This window comes from Gouania willdenowi, chromosome 22 (genome assembly GCF_900634775.1).
Source record: "Gouania willdenowi chromosome 22, fGouWil2.1, whole genome shotgun sequence".
NCBI classification, from domain to species: domain Eukaryota; kingdom Metazoa; phylum Chordata; class Actinopteri; order Blenniiformes; family Gobiesocidae; genus Gouania; species Gouania willdenowi.
In genome coordinates, this window is record NC_041065.1 from 24,354,129 (window position 1) to 24,381,380 (window position 27,252).

The following is a 27,252-nucleotide window of genomic DNA, read 5'->3' on the forward strand; positions in this document are numbered from 1 at the left end:
AGCTCTAGCAGGTGTAGTCATATAATTCTGGGTCACTTTCTTTAGATTGACGTCTCCTTCACTGAGACATCTTCTGTGTAAATATTTGTTTTACATTGTGTGTTTTATGTTGAGTTGTGACCTGGCACCACTTTCAGAGTCACACGACAGCTTTCTAAAGTGTCTGAAATGAACAAATATTTAACTTTTGGTGTTAAACAGTTATTATTATTAATATTATTTTTAAAAAGCTTTATTTAATTCAATTCTTGGCTAAATGTGGACAGTAATACATGCAGGATGTTGATGCAGGTCTGTGACAGCACTCGGAGCTGTAGTTTCCGATGGACAGTGAAGGTAGCACCATTAACGGAGGACTGCCGGCACTGGCTCATAGTTATTATGCTCTGTTTTGCACATTAGTGAGGGTTTGTTCGGTCATGGCGAAGCAGTACGACCTCCTGTTCAGGCTGCTGCTGCTCGGAGACTCTGGGGTGGGAAAGACCTGCATGTTACGGAGGTTTACCGACAGTGACTTCGACCCCTCACACATTTCCACCATCGGTAAGTGAAATTTACCGACAAACGTCTGTCGTTGTGGACGTCCTGAGAGGCGTTCAAAAGCCGCCGGTCGGACTGGATAAACTACAACCTTTCTGAAACTGAACTACTACTACTATACTGTATAATCCGATGGGCTACTGGTTTTAAATACTAAACTTTCACCATTTAATTTTAATAAAGGGTAAGACGATAAAGAAAAGTAGTAGTCACTTAAAAAGGTTAAAAAAAACACTGTCTTGGAAACAAGTTAATTACCTTTGAACACCTGGATAATTTAGCGCTCATAATAAATAAATAAAATGTGACGAGAAAAAAGAGAAAAGAAAAGGTGCAAATGCTCAGTTAAATTGAGTTTTACATTTTGAAAAACTTGAAAATGTTAACCATAAAACTAAGGGACCCGCCTAACAGAAACTACCAAAAATAATTTGGCGTTTTGTTATGTCGTGACGTCATCTTCGAAGGTCTAAAAATGAGCAAGCTCATTTTTAAAATGTATAGGAGTAGAAAGTACAGATGTTTGTTTAAAAAAGTAAGGAGTAAACGTAAAAAGTAGGGATGTTCTGATACAACTTTTTCACTTCCGATATGATACCGATATCGCAGCCTTGTGTATCGGCCGAGACCGGTGTCAGTACTGAGTTCACCTCCGTGCTGAGATTATAACCCTAACCCTAACATAATTCAATAAACAAATAAAACACATGTCCGTTCACTTTAAAACCAAAAAACAAAACAAAAATTAATTAATTTTTTTGTTGTTGCAAAAATTCAGTTTTCGGTAGTGCACATGTGCGCATATACAATCTCATTACGATGTGAACTCAGTACATGACACCGGTATTGATCTGATATGATATCAGCTAGGGTGGGAACCTCTGGGTACCTCACAATACGATACGCGATACAAAGCTCACGGTAACAATTATCGATATATTGGTCAGAAATCAATCTACGATATTCTATGACAAGAAACAAGAAAAAAAAATAAAATTTTTATTTCATATCTCTGAAAGACAATGAATTGAAAAAGTGTCCTATGAACAGTGACACTATTTTAGTGCAACATTTCTGTAAATAAGTGTCAACATATCAAGTATCTCCAGTAGTGCTTTCTGTAAACAAAAAAATACGTTTTTTTTTTTTTTAACCAGTGACATCATTATAGTGTAATATTCCAGTAAACAATATATTGGTTCCTTCAACAAACTGACAAAATTTCTGTGAAGATCTTCCTGCACATTTTAGAAAGAAAGCAGAAAAGGTTTTGAAAAAACAAAACAATACTTAGTGCGAGCATATCGATAATCGATCGTGCAAAAAAATAAATAATGTGATATATCGCCGTATCGAGATATCGTCAAACTCCTATTATCAGCACGAAACGTACATACTTTTATTACTTATTTTGTAGTGTGGAATGTTAGAAAAGGCTTGATCAAGTGATGTTACTCAAACAGAGAACGATAGTCAGCAACAGTAGGTTATTTTGTGGAAAATTTTATCGGAGCGCTTATATCAGTGATTTTAGACGCAGTCCGATAAAATCCGATATTCCTTTTTTTTGGCTGATATCGGACCGATATCAATATCGGACTGGGACACCTCAAGTAAAAAGTATTTGTACTTTGTTACTTTATGCTATCTCTGCGACTTTAACACATTAATTTTAATTAATTAATTACAGAAAAATTAAAACAACATGAAAACAGTTTTAACAATTAACAAAAATTTATAATCACAATTGGCAGCTTCTTTAGTAAAATGCTATCTGCAACACTTTTTTTTTTTTTAGATATACTTTTTTGCATTAATCAACAAACAAAATGTAATTTGACAGACAAAGTACATTGCATTTTTTTAATTTTGGTTTTAGTAAAACAAAACACACCAGAACAGAACAAACAAAGAAAACAATGAAAATAAATAAATAATAATAAATACATAAAAAAAAAAAAACAGGACAAACATACAGTAAATGGAAACTGTGGATAACTAAAAAGTCTAAATGCCTTTTTGTCACATCTTTTGATGAAATTATGTAATTGTGTAGTTTATTTTTTATTTTTTAATCTTTTATGTATTTTTTTTTTGATCATCTAAAGTTTGCTCTACCGTCCTCAACCAAAGATTTACTTTGGGTGAGATTTGTTGTTTCCATGTCCTCATTTGCTTCATGGCTATAACACACAAAACATTAAAAAGTGGGCTTACCACCTTGTTTATTATTAATAACAAATGTATTCCCAAAAGGTTTTTCTAATTTCAGGTTTTGATTTAGTTCAAAGATTTTTATCAGTACCTTCTCAACCTCTTTTCAGTATTTGCTCAGAGTAGGCCATGTAAGAAGCATGCGTATGTATAGCGTTTGCTTACAACACAAATTTTACACAAATGTTTCAGTGAAAACAAACATTTATAAATGCCTAATTTAATACAAAAAGCACATCAGGTGCAGCAGTATGTACAGTAAATCTACTAAGGCTGTGACTACATCTGTCATCTGTATTTTTGTCATCTTTGTGAGTAAATCAGATTTTAGACCAAGCTTATTGGTTACTAGGGCCCCGTTGGAACTAGGGCTGAACGATTAATTGCATTTGCGATATTATTGCGATATCATCTGTCTTGTACTGTCCTGTTTAAGTTCAGACAGTGTTTAAGAAGTGCAGTCCACATGTTTACATGTTTCATGAAATGTGAAGTTAGAGAGGTAAAGCCACAGATTTGTTTACTTTATTGTTGTAATCTGTGTTTTAAAATTCATATTTCATATTTATTTAAAGTTGAAATAAATCTGAAATTGTTTATTATGAAACCGATTGATTTATTGCTTGTGTTCATTGTAAAAATAATCGCATATTAAATCGCAATTGCAATATTGAGGAAAAAAATCACAATTAGATTATTTTCCAAAATTGTTCAGCCCTAGTTGGAACAGGCCCGAGGGCCGCTCTTGTGGTCCATGCGGGCTACCTGGTGCCCGCGGGCACCATGTTGGTGACCCCTGCTGTAGACGTCCTGAGAGGCGTTCAGCAGCCGCAGGTTGGACTGGATGAACTAAAGGGAATAATTTTTAGCTTGATATTAAAAGTTGAAGCTTTATCTTTACATTTTGAAACTTTTAAAGCTTTATTTATTTATTATTTATTTAAATGTATTTATTAAAACAAATAAAAATATGTATATACTGTATATATATTTTTAAAATTATTTTTAAAGTCCTCTTATATCGACGTCTTTGAATAAATGTGTGTTTGATGAGTTTTTTTTTTTTCTTCTTCCTCATTTCCTCTGATTTTTGTTTGTTTAAAACTTGTAAATAATTTTAATGTACGTTTGTGTTTTTATCATTTTCATAATTTTCCTTTTTGTCACACACACTAACTGAGGTAAAAAGCAGTCAGGCTGGTTTACACAAAAGACTAAATAATTTCCTTCTTATGAGGAAAGAAAGCTTAGCGTGTCAGGAATGTATCATGCAATAGTGCTGTGGTAGTGATGAAATCCAGGCCTTCCTGTACTACACATTTGTCAAACTTGAGGCCCGGGGGCCAAAGTTGGCTCTTTAGAGCATCTAGTTTGGCCCGCAGAAAAAAGTATAATTAACAGGGAAAAGATGAGTCATTGTGTAGATATCTCGGTGCTGGAAAATACACAAATTCCACAATATTTGCATTGCTCACAGTTTTCCATGCATACATCACATAATGGTGGACATTTAATCTGAAACTAGTTAAAGAACTCTTCATTTTTCTAAATTCCTCTAATTGTCCTTAAGCTATTCCAAAAAAATTCCCCAAGATAAATTAAAAAATGTTACAAAATCAAGAATATTCATGTGAAAATCCTGCAGGAACTGACATCTATCACTGTAATGCTTGGATATCGTTGGTGTCTTCCATACTTCATATATCATTTATATGTGGAAGTACAAACTAGGGCACATTAACGTTGAAATTCCTCAGTTTTCTGCCTAATATGTGCACTCCACTTGAGACCAAACTGCACCGTATTTAACCCCTGAACTAAAATGAGTTTGACATCCCTGCTGTAGTATGTGATGTGAAATCCCAATGAATCTGGCGTCAAACGACAATGTGCAAAGATGGCAGCACTGAGACCTGAGTGAGTTGGACCAAAATTTGAGGAGTCTCCACTCCTCAATTGTCATGGCATGAAATAAATGGGAAAGTAATGAACATATGCATGTTTCTTACCTTGAATAAATGACATAAAGAAGCCCTGGAGAAGGTGGCAACATGCCAGACATGAATCAATTATCCATAGTCAAAACATTGCCCTGTCTGTCTGTCTTTGTACACAAGACATTATGTGGTTTCACATTATTATACATGGATTACTGTGTTTGTAACAAAGAAAAAAAGCAGCAAGTCTGGTTTACTTAGAGGAGGAACTAATTTCATGTCATGTTGTGCTAGGTAGGGATGGGCAATATATCGAATTTTTTATTTTGGCGATATAGAAAATGACAATGTCGTCTATACAGTAGCGAAATATTTATTTTTACTTGTTTTGATTTATACAATCACGCAGTACAAATCACATCATACAAGTATTTTATATTATTCATAGAGTACAGTCAAACAGTGTCCTTCTTTACAATAGTTTCCATGTCCCTGAGATATATATTTTATAGCTTATTTTCGATTAAAATACTCGTTTTAGGAGTTGCTGCTTTCACTACTTCTCAGAACAGCATGAAAAGCACAGTTGGATGGATTACTGAGTTCATTCTAACCCAGATCTTCCCCTAAACAAGCCACACTACAGAACTCACTCACACGTGCTGTCCCTTATGGGAGAAAAAGCCAAAAGTGGCACATATTGTGCAGCTGTTTGTTAATAAATGTGGCTGTGTGGCAGTTTCCAAAATAGTTTTTCTGGTCTGACTTTATTTGAATTAAAAATATTGAGATTTATATTGCTATTTTGAAAAACAAGTTAGGATGAACCACGGCCGGGCCTGCGGAAAATCTCCACGCCGAATAGCACGCACCACGTTCCCGAGAATTCAGTCAAATGACTCGGTTCCACCGAGTAAAAAAAGGTCTCTGAGAGGCTCTTGTCATCCGCTCATAGAATATCCATGTCAAATTACAGCCCGATTCAACGAGCATGAACGGAGGAGTAGTCATTTGAAAAATGGGGCCCCCTGGTGACCCCGTGGCACATAGAGTAATGGGCCCCATTCATATATCGGTATGTGTCAATGATTCGGTACCACCAACTATCGCAATATTTGACTCACAACTAAATGAGAAAACGACTTTAATGGAAATTGTCTAAAAAAGAGGGGTTGGCCCCTAATCGAATTGTGCGAGACATAATCGTAATCTACGTTCAATTACCTTTGAAACGATATATAAGACAACGAAATGACCGGAAATGGGGGGTGGGCGTCTCATAATATTCATTAATAGAGTATTCATACCAAACTGCATTCCGATCTATTGAGAACTAACTGAGGAGTAGTCATTTGAAAAATGGGGCCCTCTGGCACCCCTGTGACATGTATGGGGTAATGGGCCCCATTTATGTAGGGCCCCATAGATCATACCTTCTAAATTTGATATGAGTTTTGGTCCATATCGCCCAGCCCTGGTGGTAGGTATCTCTTTCCCTGCAACAACAAGTGAGCCAAAGTCTTTGATGAGATTTGTAGTGATGTTAAAAATGCTGTTTCTGTGCCAATGTAGGATCATATTACGCACACACACACACACACACACACACACACACACACACACACACACACACACACACACACACACACACACACAAAATTAGCGCTATAACTGGATAAAATTAAAACCAAACCCAAGTTTATTACCTACAAACCAGTAAGCACCAAAGCACTTTTTTTATTTTTTTTTTATTTTTTAGCACATATGAAAGAAAAAACAACATTAAAGGTACAAGCAGGGAAGAGTTCTACCCCTTTCTTTAAAAACACACAGAATTTAAAATAATGGCTAGCAAATAAACACTTGGAGACAAAATGCACAATTAATCTTTGATATATGAGGAAAAACAACCAAGACAGTGAAAATATTGAATTAAATATTTGAAAATCAAAAAAGAAATACAAAATGAAAACATATATACTTTAGCATACATATTTTAGTATCTACACACCAGTCTCTACTAACAAAAAAACCCCCAAAAACTCCAGCCACTCCTGTTCTCTGTTTGTAGACACAGTGATTTACCATACAGTCAGTGTGTTACTGAGCAACACTCATTAAGTTTATTCCAGTCACTTTAGTGATTTTTGTTTCCCATTATACAGTATTTGTGTCTCAGCTGCTCCAGTCTCTGATTTTTTATTTTTTCCTCATGTGCTTTCTTTTCTTTTCAGGAATTGATTTTAAGATGAAGACGGTTGAGATAGATGGATTGAAGGTGCGGGTACAGATATGGTATGTGAATCGATGATGTGTGTGTGTTGTGTGTGTGTGTTAAATGTTATTGCACTGTGGAGGAGTGAGATGCTTGTTGGGTTTTTTTTTTGGTGGATGTGCAGGGACACAGCAGGTCAGGAACGTTATAAGAGCATCACCAAACAGTACTACAAGCGGGCACAGGTATGAACAATAAATCCACAAGAGTGCATGTAAATGACCTAATTTAATCTGCTTTTTCTTGTTTTGGTGCAGGGTATAATATTTGTATACGACATCACAAGTAAGCCGTCCTTTCAGCATATAGCAAAGTGGGCTAGTGATGTGGACGAAGTAAGTCGGAGAAGCACACTACTACTGCAAGATAATATTTGTTTTCCTACTTATATAGATATTAAACTCCTCCATCCCTTTGATGTCTACTTTGATCATTTCAATTTCCTTTAGTATGCCCTAGAGAAGGTACAGACAATCCTGGTAGGAAACAAGTCTGATGAAGAAACCATGAGGCAAGTGACGAAGGACCAAGGAAGCAAGGTATATACCAGCCACTGCATATATGTTCTTGTTTGCTGAAGGTAGATAGTTTGCAGTATTTGACTTCTAGTTTTCACGTTGGTCCCTTTCACCCTCCTTGGGTGTATAAACATATCAATGACAACAGTGTCATTGCACACGTGGCTATCGGTCGTCTATTTCCTTAAAGTAGATGAAGAGGCAGACAGAAAAAGAATAAAAATGTTTGGGATTTTGAATGTAATTATTATATGGCTTTAGAGTAGAGATGGGCAATATTTAATTATCGGCCCACCGATTTTATCAGCCGATATTAGCCATAAAAAGTTGACATCTGTATCAGTTTTTCTGCCGATATTGAAAAACTGATAGGTGCTGATGCTTGAGACAACATAATCAAAACCAATATGGCACTTTTCTCGTGGCTAAGGTTAAAAAAAAAAATTATTTTGTGGAATTCATCCAGTGGGGTCTCACATTAAAAGTAGCCATAAAGTGTAACTACAGCAAAAACCTGGGGACGGACCATTTGATTAGACCTGAATCAGCTCTTTATAGAAGCCCAGAGGCAACTCACTGTGCTTTACATGATCAAAAAGTGCAACAGAAAACATTCAACAGCTTAAAGTCTATTAGAACATTAAAGTTGGCAAAAGAGTCACAAACATGACCGCAGCTAAACACAGTCTGCATGGAGCTGTCAATCAATGCTCACTGAGGGCTCTGACATCTGTGGTCATGAAGTCCTTTGAACGCCTTATGCTCTCCCACATCAAGGACATCACCGACCCCCACCTGGACCCCCTGCAGTTTGCCTATAGATCCAACAGGTCTGTAGACGATGCTGTAAACCTGGCTCTCCACTTCATCCTCCAGCACCTGGACTCCCCAGGCTCCTACGCCAGGATCCTGTTTGTGGACTTCAGCTCTGCTTTCAACACTATAATCCCAGCTCTCCTTCAGGACAAGCTTTCCCAGCTGAACGTGCCACACTCCACCTGCAAGTGGATCACAGACTTCCTGTCTGACCGGAAGCAGCACGTGAAGCTGGGAAAAACCATCTCTGCTCCCCGGACCATCAGCACTGGATCTCCTCAGGGCTGTGTTCTTTCTCCTCTGCTCTTCTCCCTGTACACCAACAGCTGCACCTCCTCTCACCAGTCGGTCAAACTCCTGAAGTTTGCAGACGACACTACCATCATCGGTCTCATCTCTGATGGAGAGGAGTCTGACTACAGGTGGGAGACAGACCGGCTGGTGTCCTGGTGCAGCCAGAACAACCTGGAGCTCAACGCTTTAAAGACAGTGGAGATGATAGCAGACTTCAGGAAGAACCCAGCCCCCCTCACCCCCCTCACCCTGGGAGACTCTACAATGAGCTCTGTGGAGTACTTCTGCTTCCTGGGGACCATCATCACTCAGGACCTCAAGTGGGAGCTGAACATCAGCTCCCTTATCAAAAAAGCTCAGCAGAGGATGTACTTCCTGCGGCAGCTGAAGAAGTTCAGTCTGCCAACAAAGATGATGGTGAACTTCTACAGCTCCCCCCCACCCCATCACCACCTCCATGATGACATTATCTGCTGCACTGTATATATATATATTTATATTTATCCTTTATTCTCTATATATCCTTTATTTATCCATCATCCTTTATATTTATCATTATTATTATTATTGTTGCTGGGTTGTTCTTTGTTTTTTTATTTTTTTTGTTTGTTTTGTGCACCACCTATTAAGACAAATTCCTCGTACTGTCCTTAAAACTGTACATGGCCATTAAAAACATTTCTGATTCTGATTCTGAGAGCAGGACACATAAGTCCCTCCTACCAGGTTTCATAGGAGGGGCGGGGCCAACAGTGAACGTGAAGTCACAGAAACAAAAAACTTCTCTGTTCTAATCTCGGCCAGTAGCAAAATTGAATTGCAACAGCCGGTCTTCAACCATCCCAAAAAATGGTTGGGAACCACTGTAGCTAAATAGTGTTTTTTTCCACTTATTTACAAAATGAGATTCTTTAAAATGTGTATCACTCGTTTATTCAATAATTATGCTTTATAGTTGTTTTTAAATGGTTTTCGAAGCAAAATGTTGTAGTTGGACAAAGGGGGTACTTGGATTCAGAAATAAGAGAAAGGGGGTACTTGGGCAAAGAAAAAAGGTTGGGAACCACTGGTCTAGAGCACTGATTACCTCGATTGAGTGTGTTTTTCAAACAATCTTTTGTGTCCCATAGCTAGCACAGACCTATGGAATGGACTTCTTCGAGACGAGTGCATGTACAAGCAGTAACATCAGTGAGGTAAATCATTTAATCACACTTAATTACATTGGAATTAATTTGAAGTATTGGTACCTGTGTACTGTTGTCTTAACCACCCCCTCCTTTGCTCCAGTCATTTATTCGTCTGACTGAATTGGTGATGCAGGCTCAGAAAAGAGATGTGGATAAACTGTTGGGCTCATTGGATGAGTACTTGGACAAGGCTGCTCTGGAGGAAGTGAGCGGGAGTCAGAATTCCAGCTCCCACACTCAGAAAACCTGCACCTGTTGAAGTCCAGCAGGAGGTAACACATGGGACTGCAGTCAATCCTTCTCTTTTCCCGATTTCCTCAGAAACACCACATCAGAGGCAAAGACACTCAGGATTACTTTTACTATTTCAACATCCTTTCCATGGCATTGGAGCCAATGCAGTGAGCAAAATATTCCATGAGAGGGCGCCTTTGAGACATGCAGAGTAACTGCTGCTCAAAGTGAAATCCTTTGTTCACATAACTTTCACAATACACTTAATATTTCCTTTTTTTTTCTCTGAACACTGTATCTACTTGATCAGAAAACGTTACTGTTTTTTCTTTGTGTGTGCTGAAAGTAAAATATATATTCACATCTCTGCACATTTTCCTCGAGCTGATGAGATGAAAGATGCAACCACAAAGAAGCCTGAAGAAGGAACTGAATAATTTACACAGAAACACGAACCAGGCAGGGATAGGATTCATTTACAATGTTTACAGCTTCAGTCGAGGGCGAATTTGGTTCCAAGTTTTCAGGATTCAGTAAATCGCCAATGACTGGCCTTAAATTTCTGATATCTGAATGTAATAGATGATGCGGATGTGTGTTTAGCTATTGCAATAAACTGTGTTTAGGGTATGCTGAAGTGCCAGAAATATGTAATAATATATAAATATGTGCTGATTGTTGATAAAAAAGTTATCGATACGTATTCCTTCTATTTTAAATAACATAATTTGTATGCCATTAAAATGTGACCAAAGTAAAAAAGTTGGACTCATGGGAAGATAAACCTATTTCATTCTTTTTTTGCCTTTATTTTTGTCATTTATCCAAATGACTGACCAGATAAATTATAATACAATACAAATCAGTCAAAAATGTATGGCCTGCTGTAACTTTTAGGGTTAGTTTTCCAGTTGTTGCCTGCATGCAAACATCTAACAAATGCATGTACAGTATTTGTGCATCTTCATGGTCATTACGATCAGTGTGTTATTAATGGTGTAGTATATCAGGGGAAGATCAGATTCCTGCAAAGTAACTCTACACCCCTGAAAGACATCAGGTGACCCTTTGGATGGGATGCTGGCACTTATTACCAGTCTGTGCACCTGCAGTCATCTGCTCAGCACAGGACACGAAATGACGTTCATTGCAAAGACCTTCTACGACCTCCGGGCCACCACATTGGAGGGGGACTCGGTGGATTTCAATGTGTTCAGGGGACGGGTGGTCCTCATCGAGAATGTGGCCTCGCTCTGAGGAACTACCACCCAGGACTTCAGCCAGCTCAACCAGCTGCAGAGCAAGTATCCCCATCGGCTAGTGGTCCTGGGTTTCCCCTGTAACCAGTTTGGGTACCAGGTGAGTTTGTTTGGCAAAAGTATTTTTTTGGCAGCTTGATATTATCTCCCACAGCAGTCTCTGAATCAATTTATATGCCGATCTTTGAATATTTGTGCCAATACCTTAATATAAATTCCATTATTATTAAAGACTTCCATAAGTTAGATAATGTGTGTTTTATTCATGTGTAATAATAAATGATTATTAACCCTTTAAATCAGTCAATCGTGTGAATCAAAGTAGTGTAGTACTCAATAATACCACACTATCTGAGACCAAGACTTGCCCGAGCGAAGAATGCACCGAGACGAGATCAATACCATTTGGAGTTGAGACAAAGCCAAGACCATAAATGTCCATTTTAAAAACCATGACGAGGTTAATCAGATTAAGAGAATTCCTCTTTATTTTTTTAAGTAAGTTTGATGGACAGAAACAAGGTGTCTGCAAACTTTTCAAAGCAAAACTTGCCAAAATCTCAAATCTTGACACAAAAAGAAATAGCAGAAGAACAGCACAACAGTGCTGGTCTTGACGAATGCTCTCAAGTTGAGGCAAGACCAAGACCTTCAAAATGTGTTCTCTAGACCAAGACCAGTCTTGAGTATACAACTCTACATCAAAGTATAATTTTATTTCCTTTTTGCAAGTGATTTTTTTCTGTTGAAAAAAGTACACCCATTTTGTCATTTTCTTGGAAGACAAAAAACTTCTCACAGAACTGTTTCTACAGGTTCTCCAAAAAAAGTCAATTTACAAATGTAAAACTGATTCTTCAGCTTTATATTGTTGATCGAAGTGTACTTCTATGAACTATCTATACTAGTCCTTCACAATTGCTATGGTTTTTACAGGTAACAACAATTTCCACTTCTTTTGTAGGAGAATTGCGCCAACAGTGAGATCTTGAATTCTCTGCAGCATGTGCGTCCAGGTGGAGGCTTCACCCCAAATTTCACCATATTTGAGAAGTGCAATGTCAACGGCTCTAACACCCATCCGGTCTTTGCCTACCTGAAAGACAAACTCCCCTATCCTGATGATGATCCCGTTTCCTTCATGCAGGATCCCACATTCCTGGTTTGGAGTCCCATCTGTAGGTCGGACATCTCCTGGAACTTTGAAAAATTTCTCATTGGTCCTGAGGGAGAGCCGTTTAAGAGATACAGCAAGAAGTTCCCCACCATTGACATAGAGCCTGATATCCAAAGACTGCTGAAGTTAACTAAGGCCTAAAAATAGCCAGTACCCATTAATGACATCTCATCCATAACTGTCCATGCTGACATTGTGTCCTCCATGCTTTTAAGCCCTAACAAATGATGGTGGTATTCTTAAAGTCTGAGGGAATATCATCTGAGGCTTCATAAGTGCTTGAATGTAGTGGATGAATACATGCAGTTTAAAATAATTTTAAAACTATGCAATTGAATAGATTAATACAAAATACTGTATGTGTAAAACTAGACAACAGCTAAAAAAATAAAAACATGGAAGTCCCCTGCCTTGTGTTACTCTGGCCACCAGGTAGTGCTACTGATGTGGTTGTGGAAAAGATAACTTCTTGTCATGCTCATTGTAAATCATTATTCATCTGCACGCCTACAAAACAGTTGAATTGAAATAAATAATAAAAAAAAACATGAAAAACAAACTGTCCTCTCTCTCCGACTTTATATTTCTCTGTCGGTCTCTTTGAAGTGTGTTTTCAACTCATGAGCACTATGAAATGTGTCCTTTGATGCAGGTCTGACAACATGTGATGGAGAAAGAAGGATGTGGAATAATCTTAAACAGCATGTGATCCCATAACCTAGCACATGCATGGTCATTAATGAATTAAACTCAGCCCATTTTATGGCTCTTATGGCTTACACTGCATGCTTTAGGTTAAAAAAAAACAAAAACTTCAGTTATGTGTGAGATCATTATACACAGGGACATGTGATTATGCTACAGGCAGGCTGGTCTATATTTGACAGCCAAGAAAGCAGTGATGCCTGAAAGGGGAGGCAAATATTAGTGGAGCAATAACAGGGGCCCTCTACACTGCACATCTCTGCTTACACAGAGCGCTCACAGCAAATAGCCAGCAAGGAGTGGGTATGTTATAAAGATGGACTGGTGTGTCCAAAAAAACCAACTGTTTTGCTGTTAAAATTCTGATTATATATTAGCAACTTGGGATTTATTCATTAGCTGTATTATATGCATAATGTTCTAAAGGAATGGGAATTACCATGATCTCCTTTTTTTTGCTCATTACTCATTTACACTACAGTAAGTGTGGAGGCAAGTCACATCTTCTGCCACAGCTGATCTGAGAAAGTCTGAAAAAAAAAAAAAGGTTGGCGTAAAATTATTTTCCCAAAGATTAATTTGCAAAAACGAGGACTCAAGATTCACCATGTCTAATGCACAATTCAAAAGTAACGCAAATGCAAGAAAGACCATTTGTGAACTCGATCACAATTTTATTATTGATGATCATGAATTGATTATTAAATTTTGTTAAAAATGTTGTATGTATATTTTTGCAGGATTTGAAAAAAACAATTCAAATGTTTTATTGTTGAATGCTTGCATTTCTTTGTATTATTTGATAAAGGTAACTTGAATGTAAAGATTTATGTTGGACGTATAAGCATTTTTGCTTCTGCCTGTTTCAGTCTTGTTATATATTTTAAAAAAATGTTATTTATGTTTGAATATTTTTTGTTAGAGTGAAACAAACTGAAACTGAAAAAAAAAAAACTGAAATAATAAGCGATAACACTTTTCTTGAATTTTATACTCCGCGCAGACTCCACTGGAGCGATGTACGCCCAAGTATGTTTGAGCCTTAAGGCTGACATTACACTGTCATTAGCATGAATAAGGTGTCATGAAGGCTGTCATTAAAGTAAGGGTAGGTTATTTTCTCCAGATACACTTTTTAAGTTTTTGGTTGAAATTTTCGTTATGTCCTGACAGAAATTAAGATCTCGTGGTCTGAAAAAGGAACAAAGAAAATCTGTCATCTGTAGTAGCTGTAAACCTACAAAAACCCTCTGAGGATGCTACATTCAAAATAATGCCAGTTTAAAAAAAATTACCTACCCTGCCTTTAAGTGTCGTTTGCTAAATTATGACATCTTTGGAGTTATGTTAGCATTTTTTGGGTTAGGTGGGGGGATTTAGTGAGGTTAGAAAGGGTTAGGGGTAAGGTTTGGGTTCAGGGTTAGGGTAACGAACGACACCTTATTCATGCTAGTGACAGGTGTCATGTCATAATAATAACAGCGTAATGTCAGCCTTTATGAATAAAACTTAAAGTGAAGTGTGACTGAATAAGATAAGCTATTCTTTTTTTTAATATAAAATGCTGAATTTCTTCTATCTCAGACAAAGCATTGCCAAGTTTCTACCACTAATACCACTTTTTGAAATAGGGCACACCTGAGCACTGTTGCCACGGCAACGTTTGCTTTCCCCCCACGAGCCCTTCTCGCGAGACTCCGGGGCTCGTGAGCGAGTGAGAGAGAGGACAGGCAGCCTGAATGATCTCATCCCTGCTGCTGCTGCCGCTGCGTGCATACCGCAACGAGCAGAACCCCCCAACTTTCTAACAAACTTCCCTGCGGTCCTCTGGAGGACAACACCGGGTCGCAGCGGAGCGTTTCTGACCCGAACCGAACGCCTTTGAACGCGGGGGTAGGGGGGTGGGAAAGGGCCGCCACGCAGTTTGTGTGTCGGGACTTGCTGCACCTTGTTACGAGTTCTAACAAAAGGAGGAGAAAAAAAAGCCGCTTGGTGTCGACTGACATCAATAAAGCAGAGGAAGGTGAGTGTTGCTGGTCATGTGTCCGCGGTACCAGGTCCGTGTGTCGTCACTGTCACTGAGGCTGTGTGAACTGGACGTGTCTAGGTCTTTCCTAAATAACAGTATGGTGACTCAAAAAAAAAAAAAAAAAAAAATATATATATATATATATGTAGATACGTAACCGCAGCGTCAAGGACAGAAAAGGGCGATTTTTACAGGTGGCAGAGGACGCCACACGATCGGTTCGAGCATAGGTGGATGTCAGCACCTGGATGTGTGTCTGTGGGGTGGGATCCAGTGTTGCCACATTAAGGGATCTGCCAGGAAACAGGTGATCTCCATCTGTCACATCTGGATGACACAGAGATCTCTGATTTGTTTACCTTTTTGACTGGTTCATCATGTGCTTAAATAACAAAGATTATAGTGCTTTCATTTGTCAGATTAATAGACCAATACCACAAGAATCGTTTATGGACATAATGGCATTTTGATTGGGTGAGCAATTCATTTTTTTTTTTTAACCCTTTGTTGTGTTAGTAATTGAGTTTTTTGTTGTCACCTCAAAGATTGTGTTACTACTTTATATGTAATTAGTTTTTGGTGTGAAGGGTAGTTAGTGATGCTGGCTTCTCAATTATTAAGTTATCAAGGGTTTTTTGCTTCCATCCAGGTGTTCCTAATGTGATGATTTGTGTGTTTTTTTGTTGTTTTTTTTTAAACTTCTTTGGTACAACTTTGACAACTTTTGGAGGTAACATTACCACAAGATGAAATATTTATTTTATTTATAAGATAAAATCAATTCTCCCACCCGTTATCTACAAATCCTGTGTCAAACTGAAGGCCCGGGTGCCAAATCCGGCCCTTTGGAGCATCCAATTCGGCCGAAAGGAGAAAGTAAAAATAACAGAGAAAACATGAATCATTGTGTAAATTATGAAACTCAACAATATTTGCAGGGGCTGACAGTTTTTCTGGTACTTATATCGCACAATTGCAGTCATTTTTTTTAATGTGAAATACCCTCAAAATTCTTACAAAATACTTGAATTTTCCTTGAATTATTACATAACATGACAGAGATCTCTGATTTGTTTACCTTTTTGACTGGATCATCATCATGTGCTTAAATAACAAAGATTATAGTGCAATACCACAAGAATAATTTATGGACATAATGACATTTTGATTGGGTGAGCAATACATTTTTTTTTTTTTTTTTTTAACCCTTTATTGTGTTATTAATTCAGTGTTTGTTGTCACATTAAAGATAGTGTTTCTACTTTATATGGAAGTAGTTGTTTTGTAGACTGGTTAGTGATGCAGGCTTCTCAATTATTAAGTTGTCTATGGAGGTAGATTTGTATCTTTATTAGTCAATTTTAAAAAAATTCAATTTAAAAATAAATAAATCACTTAAATTAAAAATAAATAAATCACTTCAATTAAAAATGTATATTTTCAATCAAAGAAAAAGTGTCTAAATTAAAAAAAAAAAAAATTGAGACCCAAACTTTTGCCTTTGAACACTTTTTTTGTATAATTAAGACACAAATCTACCTCCATATTTATCATGGTTTTTTTTTTTTTTTTTTTTGCTTCCATCCATTTGTTCCAACGATGATGATTTCTGTTTTTGTTTTTTAAATCTTCTTTGGTACAACTTTGACAACTTTTGAAGGTATCATTACCACAAGATGAAATATTCATTTTATTTACAAGATATAACATAAATTCTCTCATCCATTATCTGCAATATGTGTCAAACTGAAGGCCCGGGAGCCAAATCCGGCCCTTTAGAGCATTCAATTTGGACCTCTGGAAAAAGTAAAAATGACAGAGAAAATATGAATCATTGTGAAAATGAAACTCAACAATATTTGCAGGGGCTCACAGTTTCTTATAGCTTATGTCATGATTGCAGTAATTTTTAATGTGATGCTGTTGAAAAAAACTAAAAATTCTTACAAAATTACTAGAATTCTCAAATGATTACATAACATTTTCCTTAATTAATATGACGATCCTGTTGGCACCGATGTCTGTCACTTATTGCTTGGATATGGTCGGTAAGGAGTTTGTATTTTCTGTATACGTAGAAGTGCAAACTAGGGCACAATAATGTTGAAAGTACTGGTTTTCCTGCATAAAATCTGTGACCCACCGTAATGAGTTTAACGCCCCTGATCTACAATATCAACAACAAAAGAATGAAATTCAGATTTCCTTCTACATTTCCACAAAGTTCATTTTAAGTTATTTTAATATGCAAATACATGTTGAAATCAAGCATCTACCCATGTGATTGGCCTTATAAATCTTGAAAACACAGGCTCAATAAATGTTTTATGATCATCTCATCTTAATTTGGCTTGCAGAGAATGTATTCGTAATCAAGTGCACAGCATGGGCGACTAAGGAAGAAAGATGTACCATCATTATCCCATTATTACGCAGACTTAAGTTTTGAAAGTAGCATCCTCCATATTTATTTTCAAGTTGCTTCTACAATCACTTATGTCACTGGGACACATAATTCACTATATATCAGCTGCAGCAGCATAACTGTGCGTAGGACATTAAGCGTCTACAGGCTTCTATCCAATTGATCTCAGTGTGCGTCACCATAGCTGTTACAATTGGACAACTTGGCATGAGTCAGGTGAGTTTGGCTTCTGAGCCAAGATGGGGGATTTTTAGCATTCCTGATAGGCTTAGCTGGCCTGCTGTAGTCTGCATGACTGGTCATACAACTGTGGTGCTGCCATTTTTGCAACAGTCATTTGAGTGTCATTTGTTCTTAAATAATTATTTAAGATTCGTTTGTTTCTTTTTCTTTTTGGGAATTATTTTGAATTCTAAAAAAATCTAATGCATTTGCTTTAGGTCAATATTTATATATATAAAAAAATGCTGATTCCACTGTTGTGTCCACTATGTCTGAAATAAGGTCAAAATAGACCAAAAGATATTTTACGGAGTTTATTCCAGAGCTCTGGCATGAACAAAGACAGTACAGATGAAGAGGTCTCGCTTGTGGTAAAGAAAAAGTGGCAATAACTGCACAGATTTCTTATAGGATGCAAAGGAAAGCTAACAAGTATTTCCACTTTTATTGTACGGTGTGATAAATAGATAAAATACCCTAAAATATAGTGGAAATGTGGGTTATGATCCCAAAACGTGTTGGTGAGGATTAATTACATTAAGTTTGTTATATCGCGTCACGTTATGTCAGATTTTGCACGAGAATTGACTCTTTTGTCTCTCTGATATCCTGTTTATAATTAGAAATTACTTGTGTAAATGGGTGATATTTTCTCCAAACAGAAAACAGGCATTTGAGGGTGTATTAAGTCTATTTTTGTAATTTTTGCTTAATTTTGTTTAGAAAAATGTAAAATCATTATAATTATCGTTGAATTCCATATTTTTTGTTCATTTTCTGGGATTATGGAAAATCGGAGGTCATTTATGCTGATATAACTTTTAGACTGGGTATACCCTCAGTTGAGAATTAATGGATTAGATAATGGGTCTTCAACCTGTGGCTCTGGAGCCTCATGTGGCTCTTTGACTCTTTTGCAATGTCTCCCAATAGCTTTAAAAAAAAAAAAACATTAAAATATTCAATTGTTAACTTTTACAGAGGGTATTGATGATTAATGAGTAAAATAAATCACTTCACCTCCTTCAACCTTTACAGACCATCAACTTTCTCTACACCTGTGGCTAACCTTAACTTTTAAATCCCTGGTAAGAGATTATTCTGGAAGAAAATAGAGATTTCATCCGTGTGGAGAAACATTTATTAAACTGCCAACGTGCCAGCTTAATATGCATGCTTGATATGTTGCAAGAAATTAGAAATTTGCATCAAATTCAGGTTTTTTTTGTAGCCTTTCAAATTCCTGAACTCATCAAATTATTAACTTGTTTTTTAACTATATAGAATTTTATACACTGACTGTATTGTCTTCATTGAGAAGTTTTTTGTTTTTTTTTTACTCCGGAAAGACTTTAATCCAGGTGAGATTAGGCAAAATGGCTCCTTTGAGAGTAAAGGTTGCAGACCCCTGGATTAGATCATTAAACCCTGGTCTTGAATCTAAAACCCATTTCCTGTCAACATTAACAATACTTGTTGTATAGTTGAATGACAGTGTTTCTATTTTCCCTTTTTGCATTGAATCTCTTTGACAATTGTTATTGTTTCTCTTTTTTTACGGGAGTCTCTCCAACATGATTGCATGTTCAAAGAAAGATGAATCCTGTTGCTAAATTGAGCTCATGTAGCTATTGTCTCATGAGTATTGGCTTGATGGGAATAGCTTGAGCAAAGATAAAAAAAAAAACAACAACAAGAGAAGCTTTGTGCTGCGTTAAAGCTGCCCTCTAAGGAATGTGTGGGCTGCATTTATTAAAAGGGAGCATCACAAGTTAAAGTTGAATTAACAGTTAAAGCTACAGCAAATAATCAGGTCGTTGTTTTTATTTTATACTCGAGCACAAAGTGCATTAATCATTATTATTATCATTATCCCTCTTCCTCAAAGTGTGGAAGGGGGAAAAAGGTTTGAGCTCCGTCCGTCCGTCTGTCCAAGTTAAAGGGGACAACTTTTCTCAGAAACCATTTAAGATAGGATAGCCAAATTTGGGGTGTGGCTTTGGGCTATCAATACCTTCATGGAGTTCGAAAATGAGAAGCGCACAATGTTTTTTCCCGGAGTTATTGCCCTTGTTCCGTTTTTATGGACTCTGTTTGAGGTATCTTCAAAAGGGACAGCTTTTCTCAGAAACTGTTTAAGCTAGGATAACCAAATTTGGTGTGTGGCTTCAGGGTATCAATACCTTGATTGAGTTCGAAAATGAGAAGTGCCCAAATATTTTTTCCGGAGTTATTGCCCTTGTGCCGTTTTTTTTAAACTCTGTTCGAGGTATCTTCAAAGGGTATAGCTTTTCTTACAAACAGTTTAAGATAGGATAACCAAATTCGGTTTGTGGCTTCAAGGTATCAATACCTTGATGGAGTTAAAAAATGAGAAGCTCACAATAATTTTTTTCTGGCGTTATTGCCCTTGTTCCGTTTTTTGGACTCTGTTCGATGTATCTTCTAAAGGGACAGCTTTTCTTAGAAATGGTTTAAGAAGATAGTTAGTAATTTTATATTCTGATGTGATAATATTTTCTGATGTATACATCTAAGTTCTTAGATTTAGGAAAAGGTTGTGAGTTATAATGACAACCAATCTGGCGGGGGATGTTGATGACTGTCTTCTTGTTCCCTTTAGCCCTTCATTTCTTCTCCACTGTTTGCCAACGCAACTTCTATGGTTGATTTCTTCATTGTGAGTCATATGAGTTTTTGCTCAGCATTTAGAAATAATTTGAAACGCTGTCACATTTTCTTAGAAGAGGAGAAGCATTGTTATTTGAAGTATGAGTGATGTGCCTGTCTGTCTGTTATTAGTCAACCCATCGTCAGAGGTCAAGTGACTGCTGTTTACCTCTCTGAAGCATCTGACTGTAAAGACGTGTGACTATTAATGTGTATTTTACTGCTTTAGAATACTTTGGCGTGTTCCCAAGCAGAGTACATTTAATTTCTAACATTTCTAACAGACATCTATAATAAATTGTGGCACACTGTTTAAAATACATCAGCATTTTAAGTTGAAAATGTAAAATGGGCAAAACATCAGTAATGGATGAATAAAAGGCTTAAAATGTAGGTTAGTGCTGGACCAGACTAGGGCTGCACGATTATGCCCAAAATGATAATCATGATTATTTGGATGAATATCTTAGTCAACTACTTTTTAACAAACAATATGTGAACAGTTTAGAGTGCAAAAGAAAATCTTTAAACAAGAATAATGATAAATACTAAATTTTTTACCAAGAATTTATTATTGACTATGAGCTAACTATAAATATACTGTTTTCTGGCTTGAGTCTCCGCTGGACACGGACATGAAACTTATGAAATTACGTTAGCTTTAGCCTTCATGTATTTATCATATTTGAGTTTGTGATGTTTTTCAGATGGTTGTAGGGATGCCCTGATACAACTTTTTCACAGCCTTGAGTGTTGGACGATACCGATATCGATCCGTTACGATATAAGCACGAATCATATATACTTTTATTACTTATTTTGTAGTGTGGAATGTTAGAAAAAACTTGATCAAGTGATGTTACTCAAACAGAGAACAATAGTCAGCAATTCAAGTTCACTTCAGTTATTTTCACTGTCAGTACATGGTGGGAACAACTGAGGGCGGGGACAAAAACAACAAAAACTTATCGGAGCGCTTATATCGGAGATATTCGTTTTCTGGCTGATATCGGACATATATCCAATATCGGATTGGGACACCCCTAGGGGGTTGAACAGATTTGTTGTGTTACCCTGTGGTGCAGAGTAGACACAGGAAAGGGTTTAGACTAGCCTGGTGACACAATAAACAATACATAACATTAACTAGGGCAGTGTTTCTCAAATGGGGGTACGCAGTGGCACTACAGGGAGTACTTTAGAGAGAAAGAGAGAGTGAAATATTTACTAATAAAAGCATTAAAAATATAGGGTTTTTTGATTAGAACATGAACTGAAAATAATAAATACGATAGAAATAAATCAATTAATGAGATAATGAATACTGTTTCATTGCACTTATGCACTCATTCATTTCATCATTATGCTCTACAGTTGTTCTTTCATAGTAAAAAAAAATAAAATAAAAAAGAAATAAATAAAAAAATAAAAAAAAATAAATAAAAAAATAAATAAATAAAAAAAAAAAAAAAAAAAAACCAATGATGTGATTTTGCTCTGAATGTTAAAGTGAATTTCTGTGATTGCAACCATGTCGGAAATGAACTGAATAAATAAATTCTGGATTTCTGAGCAAAATGTTGCAGTCGGACAAAGGGGGGTACTTGAGACTAAAAAGTTTGAGAACCACTGAACTATTCTATAGGGATGTCCCGATCCAACTTTTTTCACTTCCGATACGATACCGATATTGCGCCCTTGAGTATTGGTCGATACTGATATCCATCTCATACGATATCAGCATGAATCATACATACTTTCATTACTGATTTTGTAGTGTGGAATGTTAGAAAAGGCTTGATGAAGTGATGTTAATCAAACAGAGAACAATAGTCAGCAACAGTAGGTATGAGATAAACTGACACATTTATTATTAACCAATTGGTTACATACATTTGAACCTTCAACATAATATCTACAATATTCTACAGTTGAATAAATATAATACAATATATCGGAGATTTTAGATGCAGTCCGATAAAACTGATTTGTTTTCCGGTTGATATCGGACCGATATCCAATATCAATATTGGATCGGGACACCCCTACTATTCAATCTTATTCTACTCGCAATATGACAAAAGAAGACAAGAGGCACATGGGGGTGAAAATGTTGGGAAACACTGCTTTACTTTGTACTAATCGATAGTGGAAACTGGCACGTGGCCTGAATCTACAATGGTGATGATGTAACTGAGTTTTTCACTGATCTGTCGCTGCTTAAATGTGTGCAGCTATAGAGAATTATTCCCCTTTTTCACAACGACACCTGCCACAACGTTGCGTGAGTTCATGATGTAAACTAAGGCACATTCAAAGCAGGAAGGGGAAGCTACAGCCACTGTGAATGCTCCGAGTTAACAATGAAACCACTGCACTTTGTAATTTAGTTATGATTGCTGCATTGGCTGCCAGTGTAATTGCGGCTTCTACAAAAATAAATTACTTAATGGAAAAAAAATGACTTAAATTACAATGCACATCCCCTTTATAAAAAAGCTTTTTGCTTTTATTCAAATGTCAGAACTTAATAGATCATAATTGAGTTAATAAAATACATTTATTCATGTAATATCTTATTTTTCCTTTTGATTGAATGTGTTCTTTTTATTAATATTAAAAAGTAGAACTGCAATGCAGTGTTTGCTTGAATAGGCACAGACTCCTACTGACAGACACTGGTCTGTCTGCACAATTCATCAAATTTTAATCGTGATCACAATTTTAGTTGCGACGATTAAATAGATCTGATCGTCTGCAATATTTACATTTAAAATATGGGCTCTGTCATAATGTATTTATTTCATTAGCCTTTGGTACATCTTAAAGTCTTGGGTTAATTTAAAAAAAAATTTTTTTTGTTTAATTCTTATTTAAAGCTTCATTTTACACTGTAAATTATTTTGTTTAAAAGTAGTGTAATGTAAACACAGATTTTATTCCCCCTAACATAATACATAACTGTGATTATATAATCGTGATTACAATATCGATCACAATAATTGTGATTATCATTTTGGCCGTAATCGTGCAGCCCTAGTCTGTTTGCTGGTCTCCTTTTTTATTCTTGTGAACTCAAGCAACCTCTCTCTCACTGGTTCCTGTTCCCCTTCTTCCATCTTGCAAACCTAAAACCACAAGCCACAGTCATGTTGAGATCAGACACTGGATAATTCCCCTTCTGCTCCCATTAAACCTTACACACACTGGAAATAGTTGACATTGAAAGGGAAAAGTGGAAAACTTCGAAAAGATTCAAAGGCGTGCCCTGTGATTTAAAAGGAAAGTGAAAATCTAGTGATCTTGATTTTTTTTTTAGTTTTATTTTTTTTTTTTTTTTTTTTTTACTTCAGGTTATCTTTGCTGCCACACAGCGATGACGTCCTCAGTGATGTCTGGACATGCCTGCCTGCCAGTTGCTACAGTGTATCTCTGTTTGGCCCTGTTCATTCCCTCTGGAATGGATTACACTGCACTACCTCAGGGAAGAATCAAAACAAATCATGCAGCGTTTGCTGGCCCCTCATTCATCAAGCAGAGCCTGCATACACAGCCTTTGGAAAATAATTCTACTTTTTTTTTTTCTATCTCCTGACGTTTTCGTTTAACCCTGTTATGGCCATTTGTCCCCTCCTGTGGACAGAAATATGAGGAGCTGGCAGGAATGTTTTGAGGCTTTTGGACATAATCTTAAAACAGATCTCAATGTGTAGACAGGTCTGTTCAGCTATTCCTCATTCCTGTTCATGCTTACTGCTAACTGCCTTCATTCCTGCCAGGAGCTGCTTTTTTTACCACCTCTTGTGTGGCCAAACAGGAGTTATGTCCCAACTTAGCACTGCATGCGTTTTATTCATGAACACAGTTTCTAGATTACAGCATAATATAATTAAAGATCAAAAGTTTTTGTAGTTTTTGTTGCTGTTGCTTGTTTCCTGCTCTAAAAGCCCAAAAATTCCTCCTTACACCACCCCAAAATTCCACAACCTTTGCCTTGGAACTAGGAAATTCATTTCCACTCAGTGAGTTCCTGCTTTGATTTCAGTGGCTTTGAGCGAAAATGAGAGCTTTGTGGACCAAAGGCTGGCTGTGCAGGATTCAGATGACCCAAAACAAACACAGCTTCCAGCTAGAGAGGAAAGAGCAGTGTGCAAAACTACCCACTCTCTTAGGTAGTGTAACTATAGTAATTTCATGAAGAAATGCATGTATTTTTTGATAAAGAAATGACTTTATATGTTGTAACATGTCTTAACATGTTAGCTATCCAAACTCAAATAGGCATTGATTTATAACCAGGGTTTTTCCTGGCTCAAGTTGCGTCACTTCAACTAACTAAAACAAACACTTTGTATTTTATGGGCTCTAAAAAGTGATTGAAATTCATCTCGCCTCTTCATTCATTCAGATGGGAACTTGCTTTGTTAGCGTGCTAGCGTAGTTTGCTTAACCCGTGCTGTCAAAATAAAATGCATTTTAATCAAACGGAACAATATGTACGTTACGTCAAACGTAGAGTTCCTGTGATAAGACACAGATACTGTAAATAGATGTAAACTATAATTCATTAAATTTCATTTGTTCTTTCATTTTTAAAATAGCGTGTTGTTACCATGACAAAATTTCCATTAGCAGCATCAGTCATTCACAACATTATGACGACATGATTGTGTTGGGGATATTGCGGAAGTTGAAATATGACTGATTTTTTGTAAATAGGATGGAAACATCTGGATCAAGAAAACCACCAATTATTGATTTTTATTGATTTTAATGCCATAATGATTCATCCCAAATGTCACGGAGGATTGTTAGAGATGGAGACAAGTGGAATGATTATTTGAACTTTCTGTGCCAGGAGCTGCTGAGTTCACGTTGTTGCCATGCCTGTGTTTATTACAACACTCTCATACTTACCTTGAATACTAATTAGAGAGAATCACGGCTGGATTCCTACTCGACAAAGCATCGCTGTCAACTTTCGCCTCGACTATAGAAATGTAAATCAGTTGTTTAAATGTCCAACAAGGGGTAACAAATTAGAGGCTACAAGTAATGGGCTCACACAAAACCTTCAGACTTGTTTATCTTTATTTTTAGCGGCAATGTTTTTATCACCGAAAGTAGTGTGGGTGTGAACATGGCTATCAGTCTTTACTCCAAAACCAAAGAAACGCAACAGTATTAATTCTCTAATGTTGTCGGATGTGCATTTAATTGCATTGTGTTATCTATTTAGAGAATTTTGATGTTTTTTTTTGCACATATGGAAATGAGTGATTTGAAGCACTGTAGCACATTTTGGTGCTTGAGCTGGGATGCAGTTTGCAGGGCACTGGATTGCGGCATGATTAACTGCAGAGGAGTGCAATGTGCACGGTGCAACAGTGCAGAGTGATGCTGCAGCAGCAGTAGTATGCTGTGCAGGTTTTTCCACTGGTATTTTCTGGTGGGAAGTGATTTAAGAGGGCACCACCACCACCACTGTTAAGCAACAACTGATGAGTTGTATTCATCCAGATGAAAACAAATTGATTTATGGTGGTGGCATTGTCCATAAACTGGAATGAAGTTCCCAAGGCTTTGGTTTGGACATGTGCCATAATCAATGAGTGGAACTGGTTCACATCTGTAGCTATAGTAGTTGGATTTAGTGTGCGCTGCATTGTTTATGTCATGCGTTTAGGAGCAACCTGTTATTCCTGTAATATAGTGGTGATGAGGACGTGTCCCCAGTGTGGGATCAGGGCTGCACTCTGAGCCGTAGAAGACAACACAGTGACTCAGGCTTCTCCTGGGACGTGCCAGTGAGTGAATCCCTCAACCTTTTCCTGCAGGGATGATGGGAAGAAGGAAGTCAATGTCTTTTTTTTATCCTCCAGTGTGCTGGGTTTCTCACCTCGGCTCATTCTCAACATTTCCTGTGTGTTGCCAGCAGAGCAGCTCATTATGCCGTCTTAATAAAATGCCTGCCTTGCAAAAATGTAACCATATTTCCTCTGCTGCTGAATTAAAGGGACAAAATGTGCACACGAGGTGCACTATTACTTTAGAGTAGCAGCACAGGAGGTCTTTGGGCTGCATGGGAGGATACTACTAATCACACTTTCACCTTGACTGTGACACACACCAGGATGACCGGCTACAGCTCTAAGTGATATCCCCAGTTGTTTTACAGCGCTCCTCTTTCACACAGCAATATTATATTTATAGGACCCTATAAAATCCACATTAATGGAATCACGGACAGAATCACAGAATTGACCAATGAAAACAGAATTCACTGTTGAACGCGAAAATTGACAGAATTGGGATGAAACGCCATCATTCTGAGGCAAAGAACGTTTTTTTTCTCGGGAAATGTTTCCGGTGACCACTCATTGATATGGTTTTTTTTTTTTTATTGTTATTTATTTTGTTTCCTCACTGGAGTTAAAAATATAATATGAAAAATATCTATAAATATTTTCTGAAAAAAAAGAAAGAACGGAATTTAAGAAAATGAATGTGGGAAACACAGAATTTGGGGAAAAAATTAAACAGATTTTATAGGGCCCTATATATAAAGTTAGGATAATTTCATAATTTGGTAGAACACAACATTTTAAAAACCATGTACAAAGTTTATTTAAGAATTTAACCCACAAATCCTTTATAACTTGCGAGGAATAGAGATATTCAAAAAACCCAAATTGAGAACTGTGACAAAAGAAAGGTGCCATACATAAATGATGCCATCAAATAATC

At 36.9% G+C, this 27,252-nt stretch overlaps 3 protein-coding genes across 4 annotated transcripts in view; all 3 read left to right on the forward strand.

Moving 5' to 3' along the window:
* Window positions 1-142: 142 nt before the first annotated feature.
* Window positions 143-10,668, forward strand: LOC114456365 (ras-related protein Rab-15-like). Its single transcript, XM_028438084.1, has 7 exons — window positions 143-543; window positions 6,926-6,986; window positions 7,091-7,151; window positions 7,224-7,301; window positions 7,416-7,505; window positions 9,725-9,790; window positions 9,885-10,668. The coding sequence occupies exons 1-7, from the start codon at window positions 324-326 to the stop codon at window positions 10,041-10,043; spliced, it is 735 nt and encodes a 244-aa protein (XP_028293885.1). The 5' UTR covers window positions 143-323; the 3' UTR covers window positions 10,044-10,668.
* Window positions 10,669-11,008: 340 nt separating this feature from the next.
* gpx2 (glutathione peroxidase 2) lies at window positions 11,009-12,969 on the forward strand. Its single transcript, XM_028438088.1, has 2 exons — window positions 11,009-11,377; window positions 12,242-12,969. Exons 1-2 carry the CDS (start codon window positions 11,096-11,098, stop codon window positions 12,593-12,595), a joined length of 636 nt encoding a protein of 211 aa, XP_028293889.1. The 5' UTR covers window positions 11,009-11,095; the 3' UTR covers window positions 12,596-12,969.
* A 1,894-nt stretch (window positions 12,970-14,863) lies between these two features.
* LOC114456340 (signal-induced proliferation-associated 1-like protein 1) overlaps window positions 14,864-27,252 on the forward strand; it is a 54,674-nt gene continuing 42,285 nt past the window's right edge. For both annotated transcript variants that reach the window (XR_003672818.1, XM_028438030.1), the window contains exon 1: window positions 14,864-15,182. The gene's annotated coding sequence lies outside the window, so the exon portion shown is untranslated. The remainder of the gene's footprint in view (window positions 15,183-27,252) is intronic.